We start from the raw sequence: 11,343 nt of genomic DNA, 5'->3' as shown, positions 1-11,343 counted from the left end.
AGAGTGGGCACAGGCCACCGGGACACAGATTCCCGAGTGGGCTCGCAGACGGGCGCAAGGTGGCCAGGGGTCCCCAAGGCGCATCCAGGGCGCATCCAGGGCGCATCCAAGGGCGCGCGGGCCGAAGGGGTCAGGGAGCCCTCCAAGCCCAAGTCCCCAAATCCCAAGCCGGCTGCGTTGACCCGCTCGCCCCTCCGCAGGCCAGGCGGACGCTTTCGCGGGCATGGATTATTCGTACGACGAGGACCTGGACGAGCTGTGTCCCGTGTGCGGGGACAAGGTGTCCGGCTACCACTACGGGCTCCTGACCTGCGAGAGCTGCAAGGTGAGAGCACGCCGCGATGGGTGGTGGTGGCCGTGGGGAGAAGGGCTGCGGCGGGGCGGCCTGGAGACGGTAGGCAAAGCGCAGTTTCAAGGTGGACCTGGAAGGATGGACCGACGGACAGATGGAGCTCTGGGGGGAGCTGCCCATGATGTGACACGCCCAGGGGCCCCCATCCCGCAGGGTTTCTTCAAGCGCACGGTGCAGAACAACAAGCACTACACGTGTACCGAGAGCCAGAGCTGTAAGATCGACAAGACGCAGCGCAAGCGATGCCCCTTCTGCCGCTTCCAGAAGTGCCTGACCGTGGGGATGCGCCTGGAAGGTGCGCGCCCCCCCCCACTCCAGGGGACTCCAGGGGACCCCCGGGGGACCTCAGGTCGGGAGGGAGTTGGGAGCAGGGCATGGGGCGCGGAGGAAGGGAGCCCAACGTGGACGCTAGGGTTCCTGGGCTCCCTGACCACTCCCTAGTCGGTAGTTCGGAGCGCAACGGGGAGCATCCTTATCTCTGTTTCTGGGTAGAGTCCCTGTCGGAGGAGACCCCCAATACCCACCACTCACCCCCAAGAGTAACTGGACCTCGGGCTTTTGGAAATTTAAACTGAAGTTTAAATTCCTTGGGTAGGAATAGGGGGTAAGCAAGGGCTGAGATTTGGTCCCCAGCTCCACAAGCCTCCCACGCGCTGCTCTGCGGGCTGTAGCCTGCTCCGGAGGCCTCCAAAGCACAATTTCCTGGGACTACCGCTTGCTGGCAGGTTGTGCCACCCCAGACTGGTTGCTTAGCCTCCCTGAGCTGCAGGATCCTGCCCTGAGTAGCACCCCCAAGGCAGTGAAAGGACTGAGTTCTGCAGTGCCGAGGGAGGCACACTGGGCCGGTAGGGTCAGCTCTCAGAGCCTATCCTGGCTCCGTATGTGTTGGTCCATCCACCAGCACCCACATTTGCCAGACTCTAAGAGGCTAGGGGTGGGGAACGCGCCTTCCTCACCTCCTCCCCTTTCCCAGCACCATCTGCGGGGAGGCATAAATTTTGGGCAGGAAAGAGTGCAGGGTGAAGAAACTCAGAGGTGTCCCCCTTTGTCCTGCTGCACCCCCAGAACAGACGCCTGTTGGCTGCTGTTTTCAAGCCCCTGGTGGTTCCAATCTCTGAAGACCACAGTCCTGCCACCTAGAATCAAGGGTCCTATTTTTTTCTTTTTATCTTTCTTTCTTTTTTTTTTTTTTTTGTTTTGTTTTGTTTTGTTTTGTTTTTGGGTTACACCTGGCAGCGCTCAGGGGTTTCTCCTGGCCCTATGCTCAGAAATCGCTCCTGGCAGGCTCAGGGGACCATATGGGATGCCGGAATTCGAACCACTGTCCTTCTGCATGCAAGGCAAACACCTTACCTCCATGCTATCTCTCTGGCCCCAAGGATCCTGATTGTGTGTATGGATGGGGGACTGTCCTGTCCTGTCTAGTCTTGTCCCTTCCATCCAGGTCTGGATTGGCCAAGAGAACGATGGTGGAGGCAGCAGGCAGAGGGTCCTCGGGCCAGATAGGAGGGCCACTCCCCAATAGAGTCCCAGGAGGCCCTCAGTACAGCCCTAATTTTGAAGGCTGTGGGAGAAGCCCCCCCACCAGCATCTGTCAACCAAGGGGGATGGAAACTGGAGGTCCTGCTCTGAGCCTGGCTGTTCGTTGCCCTCATTATCTCCTTGCCAGGCCCTGCATGGGCTCCAGCATCCAAGAGTTCTGAACCTGGTTCACCTGGCATCATACCCCTCCACCCAGTAGAGTGAGCAAGGATAATGCATTCTGCATGCGTTAAGTTCAGGAATTCTTCCTGGAGGTGGTGACCACTGGCTCAGTCAGGTGTGAGGCAAAGGGAAGAAGAGCAAAGGTTTGGCAGAAGGAGAAGTACCTGGGTGAGGTGCCAGGGAATGAGTGGGGTAGTGTGGAAAGAGCAAAGTGTCCAGGGGGATGACCTAGAAGCTGAAATCCTTGAGGCTGATGTTGGAAGGCAGAGCTGCATGGCAGGGCCTGGCAGGGGTGCAGAGACGGGTGGTTGGGAGGGGACGAACCTAACCCTCTGCCCCCACCACAGCCGTGCGTGCTGACCGCATGCGGGGCGGCCGGAACAAGTTTGGGCCCATGTACAAGCGGGACCGTGCCCTGAAGCAGCAGAAGAAGGCACAGATTCGAGCCAATGGCTTCAAGCTGGAGACTGGGCCTCCCGCTGGGGCACCCCCGCTGCCCCCGCCGCCCCCCGACTACATGCTGCCTCCCAGCCTGCATGCAGCTGAGCCCAAGGGCCTGAGCACCTTGCCACCTACTGGGCCCGTGGGCGACTTTGGGCCCCCAGCGCTGCCCATGGCCATGCCTAGCACCCACGGGCCCCTGGCAGGCTACCTCTATTCTTCCTTCCCTGGACGCACCATCAAATCTGAGTACCCGGAGCCCTACACTAGCCCCCCACAGCCTGGGCCACCCTATGGCTACCCAGAGCCCTTCTCGGGAGGGCCGGGGGTGCCCGAGCTTATCCTGCAGTTGCTGCAGCTGGAACCGGAGGAGGAGCAGGTGCGGGCACGCATCCTGGGCTGCCTGCAGGAGCCCACCAAGGGCCGCCCCGACCAGCCCGCGCCCTTTGGCCTGCTGTGTCGCATGGCGGACCAGACCTTCATCTCCATCGTGGACTGGGCGCGCCGATGCATGGTCTTCAAGGAGCTGGAGGTGAGTGGCCAGCACAGCCAGGGGTGGCTCGAGGCTGTTGTTTGTCGTGCCCCCCATTTGCACCTGTCTCACCTACTGGCTTCAGATTGTTGGTGGGGACACTGAGGCACCTGTCTGCTGGTTCCCAGACCACCTGCCCCTTCCCTATCTGCCTTCCACTTTCTTGCTCTCTCCCTCCTCTGCTCTTGTCTCTGTCTCCCCTTCCCATTTTTGTCTCTCCCTTGGTTCTCTCACTGCTGCTCCACAGAAGCCCCCAAACCCTCGTCATAGGGTCTCAGAAGGGGCTGGAGGGGTTTATGGTTTCTCCTTCCTGGCTAAGGTGCGGCTTGGATGCTCTGCAGCTCTAGAGGGTTGGTGGCTGCATGTTTCTTTGGGAGGAAGGTTGGTGAGGAGTCTGGGGCTCTAAGGGACCAAATGGCAAGAGGAACTGAAGCCAGTACTGTTTCACCATTGTCTGCTTTGAGCGCAGCAGGGCCTGGGGCCTGATTTCCCAGTGTAGTGTGGGCCACAGCCTAACAGAGTCTTCCTAGTCTGGGCACCAGACACTTGGGGGTGAACTCATCATTGCTGCCTTCCCCGAGCCAAACCCCAATTGCTCTGGCTGAATGTAAAGAGTGGAATCTCTGACGCCTTCTTTTTTTTGTTTGTTTTTTTTTTTTTTTTTTTTTTTTTTGGTCACACCCGGTGATGCTCTGAGGTTGCTCCTGGCTTGGGGAACCATATGGGACAATGGGGGATTGATCTGCGGTCAGTCCTAGGCTAGCGCTTGCAAGGCAGACATCTTATCTCTAGCGCCACCGCTCGGCCCCCCGACTTCTTGGGGGGGGCCACACCTGGCAGCACACAGGGGTTACTCCTGGCTCTGAGTTGAGAAATTGCTCCTGGCTCAGGGCACCATAGGGGATGCCAGGGATCGAACCCGCGTCCCTCCTGGGCCAGCTTCATGCAAGACAAATATCCTACCACCGTGGTACCATTCTGGCCACCAATCTCAGGAGCCTTGAGTCAGGTTGTGAGAGCCATGCTGCTAGGATTTGGGCTTCCTCCAAGGCCAGATGGGCTGGGGCAGTGCCTGGTGGGGCTGATGGTGTGTGTGTGTGTGTGTGTGTGTGTTTGTGTATTTGTGTGCATGCATGCTTGCTTGCGCAAGAGGCAATGTGACCACTGGGGTGGGAGGTGTGGGTGCTTGGGAGTTTCTGCTAATACTGAAGGGTCTGACATAGCCTGAGACAAGGTCATTTCCTTGTCTTTTCTAGGGTGGTCTCTCCCAGGGTGACATCCTCACAGATGAGACAAAGGACCCTAGGGACGTTGCACCCCCGTAGAGGCAACCCAGAACCCAGGGAATTGAACTACCAGGATCCCTATGCGGGGGGACCCCGAAGCCCGGCCCCTGGGCCAAGGTGCTTCCTCTGGCGTCCCCTGGTCTTTTGGGGTTTGCATGCAGGATGGAAACTTTCATGAGCCTTTGTCCCAGCTCTGCTGAGTGTTTTTTCCTGCCTCAGCTTCTCTGTGCAACCTTCCTGCTCAACCCCTCCCAGCTCCCTGCCTCGTGTCAGGTGGGGCCCAGGAACCCTGTTCTGCTCCTGTGGAAAGTGGCCTTGACCTTAAGTCCCAGCCAGGTCTGCAGTGGCCCCTTGACAGTGGGGACGATGCACCCACTTATTACGCAGCTCAGAGCTGCTATCCATTGGTGGAGTCAGAACCAGAACCCAGCAAGTGGAGGGATACTGAGTGGCTGTTTCCCTTCTGCCTGACCATTTGTCCCCCACCTTGATCAGGAAACCCCTCAGCAGGCAGGAGACCAGCTTTTGTTGGGGCTCTGTGGGCCCCGGGGTCGAGGAGAACACAGCATATCCATCCCCACAGCAGGACTCTGAGTGAGGGGTACAGCTCTGGGGCAGAGGGCATTGTCTGATAGAGGATAGCAGGGCAGCCTCTTGGATCTGTGAGACCCCACCCCCCAAAAAAGGACAGGAAGCAGAGGATGCAGGAGCTGTTCGGAGCTCAGTGGCTTCTGGCTTGGGCTTCTGGGGGGTCCGAGGGAGGCCACAGCTGAGCCAAGCTCACACTAGAAGGGGTCTTGACAATGGAGGGCTTGCCAGGGCATGTGGGAGGCTCTATCCCAGGTAAGAAGGGGTCCCTGGCTGACCCAGTCTCTCCCTGGACCACCCTCAGTCTTGCGAGTATTGCCTAGTGCTGGGAGCCTAGATATTGGGGTTTCAGATGACCTCATAGGGTTCCTCTCCGTCACCTGGCCCAGCCTCCTGTGAGAGCTGATTGTGGCTCAGTCACTTGGTTTCCAAGACTGAGTAATGGAGACCAGAAATGCAAGGCCAGGGTCAAGTTCAGGCAGGAGCCATCATTCGGGGTTGGGCACAGGCAGCCTGTGTGTGTGGGGAAGCTTTTTCTTTTCTTTTTTTTTTTTTTTTTTGTGTTTTTTTGGGTCACACCTGGCAGTGCTCAGGGGTTATTCCTGGCTCCAGGCTCAGAAATTGCTCCTGGCAGGCATGGGGGACCATATGGGACGCCGGGATTCGAACTGATGACCTTCTGCATGAGAGGCAAACGCCTTACCTCCATGCTATCTCTCCGGCCCCGGGAAGCTTTTTCTTTTTCTTTTTTAACTTTAGTGATTGGTTGGTTTTGGGGCTACACCCAGCGGGGCTCAGGAGTTTCTCCTGAATCTGCAGTCAGAAATCGCCCCTTAGCAGGTTGGGGGACCATATGGGATGCCAGGATTCAAACCACCTTTGGTCCTGGGTCGTCCTCTTGCAAGACAAACGCCTTACTGCTCTGCTATCTTTCTGGCTCCAGTGGGGAGCTTTCTAGCTCTGAGCCCCATCACCCTCTCTCCTCATGAGGCCCATGACATAGTGCTAGAAAAGACGGGGCCCAGTTCCTGGAGCAGCCTCAAGGGCAGCGCCCCCTACCAGCTGGTGGACAAAAGGCAGGCCAAGAGCTGCAGTTTGAGGGAGGCCAGGGAAGGCTCCTGCTGACCCCACTGGACCCCAGGACTGCCTTGGCGTCCAGCGCCAAGGCTTGGATGGATGGTGGTGAGGACCCAGCAGAAACTGTCAGCTGGGCTGACAAAGGGCTCGAGTGGGCCCCTGCAGAGCCAGCACCACTAGCCCACGAGGGCCCAGGGGGTTGCCCAGGGGGCATCGGGGGAGGTCAGTGGCGCCCGTAAATATCCAGTCTCCGGGCAGGCAGCGGCATGTCAAGGCTCCAGGAAGATTTGTGGAGCCTGGCAGGAGGCGGCCCCAGGACCCCTCAAATGTCCTTGTTCCTCGGAAGGAGCCTGGAAAGGAGTGGGCACCTTGGTTGGGGTTGGGGGGGGTTGATGCTAGGTGACCTCTGGCTACCTGTGTCTGTGGAGGGACCCCTGGTTTTGCCTTTCAGTAAAAAGGGGAGAGGGTTCAGGCAGTATCTATGAGTGCATGTGACTGTGTGTGTGTGTGTGTGTGTGTGTGTGTCTGTATGTCTGTCTGTCTGTCTGTCTGTCTGTCTGTCTGTCTGGGGAATGTTGAGTGATAGGTTGGGGCTCCTCAGACCCTCACAGCCGTGAAGGCCAAGTTTCCTTCCCACTTCCTGGGACAGGAAGTCAGGGCAAGGGGGATTTGACTGGCCAGTGCCCAAGAGGGCAGGGCCACCCTCTGCCACTGTGCCCCGATCCGCCCTGACTGGGGCTGAGGTCTGGGGTCCAAGTCTGCTCCCCCGGCTGGGCCGGCCGGTCACGGTGACCCCTCTGCTCACTGCTTATCTCCTCAAGCTGCCCCTTATCTCCCCACACCTCCTCCCCGCCCTGCTCCTTTAATCTGGGCAGGAGGGTGTCTGCCCCAGAGGGGTCGGAGGGCTGAGAGCTCAACGTCTTCCCCACCCCCCCTCTCAGAGGCCTTCCAGGGCCCCCCAAAGGACCAGCCCAGTGGGGGTGTCAGGGTCAAGCCCAGCCCTGCGTGTTCCCAGGGAATGCGTCTCTGTGACGTGGGCAGTGCCAGAGAGTGCCCCATGTTCCTGGCTGGCCTGCTCAGCACACACTGCCCAGGCCCTGCTGTCTCCTCAGATACTGGGGCCCCTGGGGCCGCCTCCTGAGGAGAGAGCCTTGCCTTGTCCTCCTGGCCAGAAGCTGAACTTGCTGCCCGAGGGGGGAGCTGGAGATGCTGTGTGGGGGTGAGGCCCCCACATTTCTAGACGGGCCCTGGAGGTTCTTTTTCCCTGTCTTTCTGCCAAACAAAGGGGGGTGCTCTAGCAGGCGTCCTGCCAGGCAGAAAACCACCTGTTCTCTGTCCTTTGCTGTTGTTATGTTCTGGGAGTTACACCCCAGTGTTGAAGAACTTGGCATCGAACCCCAGATGGCTCAAGATAGAGGAGGTGCCGGGATTAAACCTGCAGCCATTGCTGGGCATCAAACCACTTCCCTGGTTAGGGTCTTTTGAGGGCAGGCTCCAGAGGTCTGGGCTCTCTGGGCAAGAGGCCCCATGTATACTGTGTTCCTACCTATGTTTCTCTGTTTCTCGGTGACCAGAGACAGGCAGGATGTGAGGCTACAGATAACAGGGAAGCTGAAATATGAATTAATCACTGGAAAGTCTTGGTTCCTTGAGCAGGGCATGAGGAAGACCCCAAAACCCCCATTGCTTCACATAGGAAGCCAGAACGATGTAATTCTACTCCAAAAATCAGGAGGTCGACATGCTGTGCAGGCTGAGGCTAGTTCCAGGAGGTATCTGGGTTCTGGAGAGGCAGAACAGCTGCTGGGTCACCCTTGCAAGGCCCTGACATTGCAGGGTTTTGTGTGTGTGTGTGTGTGTGTGTGTGTGTGTGTGTGTGTGTGTGTGTGACCTACACGATTTCACTGGCCACAGGAAGTGCCTGGCATTAGTTGCTGGGTTTGCCTGGTGAGCTGCAGCCTGCCCCTACACCAGGCCTGTGCATCCCTGGGACAGATGCCAACAGAGGTGTCACTGGCAGCCCTGTCCTGCCCCTGCTCTGTGCCACGCCAGGAGAGCCCTATCTGCTCAGGAGATGCACAGTCATTGTCTGAAGAGAGGGGACAGGTCCGGGATTCTCAAGGGCCCACCCCACGCCTCTGGGCCTGAGTCCCACACACCGTGGTCAGAGTGTCAGCTCTGGCCACCACCACTTGCAAGGACACCCACATAGCCCCTGTGGCACAGCTGGCAGCAGACCAAGGGCCCTTCCTTCCCTTGAGTTCTTCCTGTTCCTAGACTTGGAGCTGTCGGAGACCCAGTTGGGTGCAGCACAGGGCATCCACTGTGAGGGTCACTTCTTCCCTCATCTCTGTGAGGGTCCTTCCCCAAGATCCTTCCTCCCACTTTTTTTTTTTTTTTTTTGTGGTTTTTGGGTCACACCCGGCAGTGCTCAGGGGTTATTCCTGGCTCCAGGCTCAGAAATTGCTCCTGGCAGGCACGGGAGGACCATATGGGACGCCGGGATTCGAACCGATGACCTCCTGCATGAGAGGCAAACGCCTTACCTCCATGCTATCTCTCCGGCCCCCCTTCCTCCCACTTCTGCATCCCTTGCTAACCTTTGCCGAAAACCCAGCCCAGCCCACCCTTCACCACTGGATTCTCTTTACAGATGTGGAAACAGACTTTTTCAATTTGTTTGAGGTTCCATCCCATGAAAGAACCAGAGTTGGGGTCTGAAGTTAGCATCCCCAAGTCCTGAGTATGGCCCTTGAATTCTCTTGCTATTTATCGGGAGGGTTTTGGGCCACACCCAGTGGTGCTCAGGGTTTACTCCTTGCTCTGAACTCCAGATCAGATATGGGGCATGGGGGACTTTATGTGGTGGTGAGAGGTCCAACCAGGTTTGATGTGTGAAGGCAAGTGCCCTGCTGCTATACTATCTCTCTAGCCTTCCTCTTGCTATTTTTTGGGGGGGGGGGGTTTGGGTCACACCCAGCAGTACTCAGGGGTTACTCCTGACTTTATGCTCAGAAATCGCTCCTGGCAGGCTCGGGGGACCATATAGGATGCTGGGATTTGAACCAATGACTTTCTGCATGCAAGGCAAATGCCCTACCTTCATGCTCTCTCTCCAGCCCTCCTCTTGCTATTTTTCTTAGACCCTGGACTACACAGCTGGGCACAGAGAGATCTAGCAGCTGGCCCTGGTCACCCACCCAGGATTGAGCTTCTGAATGGAGAGGGGAGGAAGGGTCCAGCCAATTACCCACAACACCCCTGTGTGCCTCTCTCTCCAGGTGGCCGACCAGATGACGCTGCTGCAAAACTGCTGGAGTGAGCTCCTAGTGTTTGACCACGTGTACCGGCAGATCCAGCACGGCAAGGATGCCAGCATCCTGCTGGTCACAGGGCAGGAGGTGATGGTTCCCTGCATGCCCTGCACCCCAGGCCCCTGACTGATGGGACTCCCACTGCTCCTTGCTTGGGGGATGCCATAAAAGGATGTGGGGAGGGTTGGTAGCTCTTGGGAGTAACTTGGCTCTGGGTGTGGAAAAAATAGAGGCCAAGAAAGGTGGTGGGGACCTGAGGGCTCAGTGGACAAAGTTTGCAGAGCCCAGCACTCTGTATCATCTTCCTTCCTTAGTTTGGAAGGACCAGGTGGAAGTGGGTGAGGTAAGAGACAGGCTGGAGGGGTGCTGTGGGCTGAGTTGGAGCAGAACTTGTAGGCCTTTAATCTTAAATGGATGAATGGATGGATTGATGGAGATAAATGGATGAACATGATGGATAGAAAATGGGTGATTGGATAAATGGATGGACAGGGGGTAGATGAATGATGGACAGATGGATGGATGGGTCAATCAAGAGATGAATAGACAGATGAACAGAGGGATGAATGGGTGATGGGTGGCTAAATGGGTAGCTGGATGAATGAACAGATAGGCAGACAAGTGAATGGATAGAGGGTCAATGAGTAGGTTGGGGGGTGAATGGTTAGATAAATGAGTGGGTAGAAAAGTGTAGGTTGGATGAGTGGGTAGCTGAATGGGTAGATGAGTGGGTGGATAGATGGTGGGTGAATAGATGGATAGATGAACTGACAGGTAGGCAGATGGAGAGGTGAGAGGACATGTAGATAGACCGATAGAGAGATGGAGGGATAGATGGGTGGGCAGAAGGATGGATGATGGTTGGATGGGTGAACAGATGGACGGGTAGTTAGATGGGGTAGAGAGATGGAGGAATGAATGGGTGGATGGGTGAATGGAAGGATGGGTGGGTGGGTGAGTGAGTGAATGGGTGGAAGGTTGGATGAATAAATGGATAAAATAGACAGATGATGTATGGCTATTTGTATGAATTGATCAGTGGGTGGATGAATGGCCAGAGAGACCCAGGTCCCAAAAGCTCAGTCAGAATTTTGTCCCCCTCTAGGGCAGAGAATCAGGGGCATGATGGAAAATGAGGAGCAAGTGGGGAAGTTCTCCACTGCTTGATGGGGATGGCAGGGCAAGAGAAGTGAAAGGAGAAAGGAGGGAAGTTGATCATTGTGGAACAGAGAAAAAATGGGTTTGACAGGTGCCCTTCATTCTGTGTCTTAGTTTAAGGGGCCAGGAGTGTAGTGGAGGTTGTGATGGTCCAGGCTATGCAGGTGAGTCCCAAGGCCTGGCAGCTCCCTGCATGCCTGTGTCTCTGGTGCAGACACATGTGAATACCATCAAAGTGCCTCTGAGTTTCTCTGGGCTGTCTGTGCTTGGGATGCATTTCCATGCTGGGAACCAGGGGTGGTATCTAAAGATTAGTTAAGCAGTGTGGACAGGAGGGAGCATGGTCTGGGCCTGGTCCATATGTCCATGTTGGCCTGGTGGACACATGACCATGTCCATATATATGTGGCCAGCACCCAATAGGAGGTGCCACCAGCTGCCGATGCCACAGAGGTCTGAGTAGGACTCAGTGAGTCTGAGAGGCCCTGGGCCTGGCCCCCTGACCCGCCCTCACCCACGCAGGTGGAGTTGAGCACTGTGGCGGCTCAGGCCGGGTCAATGCTGCACAGCCTTGTGCTTCGGACCCAGGAGCTGGTTCTGCAGCTACACGCACTGCAGCTCGACCGCCAGGAGTTCGTCTGCCTCAAGTTCCTCATCCTCTTCAGCCTCGGTGAGTGCACCGAGCACCAGCCCAGCCCTTCCCTTCATGAGTGGAGGCGGAAGGAGGCTGGTCTTGCCTATGAGGTGCTGCCTCTCTCAGCCTCGGTTCCCCTGATGGAGGGTGGAGACAAGGCTCTGACTCCCTGTTTTGGGATGGAGACACCTTTGTGAGGCCAGACATGGAATCTGGGACTTCCACATGTAATGCCAGCACACAGGTCCCCATAACCA

The 11,343-nt window shown here is 57.0% G+C and overlaps 1 protein-coding gene across 1 annotated transcript in view; it reads left to right on the top strand.

Annotated features, from left to right (window-relative positions):
• The first annotated feature begins 223 nt into the window (after positions 1 to 223).
• The window catches only part of NR5A1 (nuclear receptor subfamily 5 group A member 1), a 19,091-nt gene continuing 7,971 nt past the window's right edge, over positions 224 to 11,343 (top strand). The window contains exons 1-5 of the mRNA XM_049774182.1: positions 224 to 325; positions 506 to 647; positions 2,404 to 3,029; positions 9,262 to 9,381; positions 10,975 to 11,122. Of these exons, the coding sequence (XP_049630139.1) occupies positions 224 to 325; positions 506 to 647; positions 2,404 to 3,029; positions 9,262 to 9,381; positions 10,975 to 11,122 (1,138 nt within the window). The remainder of the gene's footprint in view (positions 326 to 505; positions 648 to 2,403; positions 3,030 to 9,261; positions 9,382 to 10,974; positions 11,123 to 11,343) is intronic.

This window comes from Suncus etruscus, chromosome 5 (genome assembly GCF_024139225.1).
Source record: "Suncus etruscus isolate mSunEtr1 chromosome 5, mSunEtr1.pri.cur, whole genome shotgun sequence".
NCBI classification, from domain to species: domain Eukaryota; kingdom Metazoa; phylum Chordata; class Mammalia; order Eulipotyphla; family Soricidae; genus Suncus; species Suncus etruscus.
The sequence above is the reverse complement of the archived record's forward strand: the minus strand, read 5'-3'. Positions and strand labels throughout refer to the sequence as shown.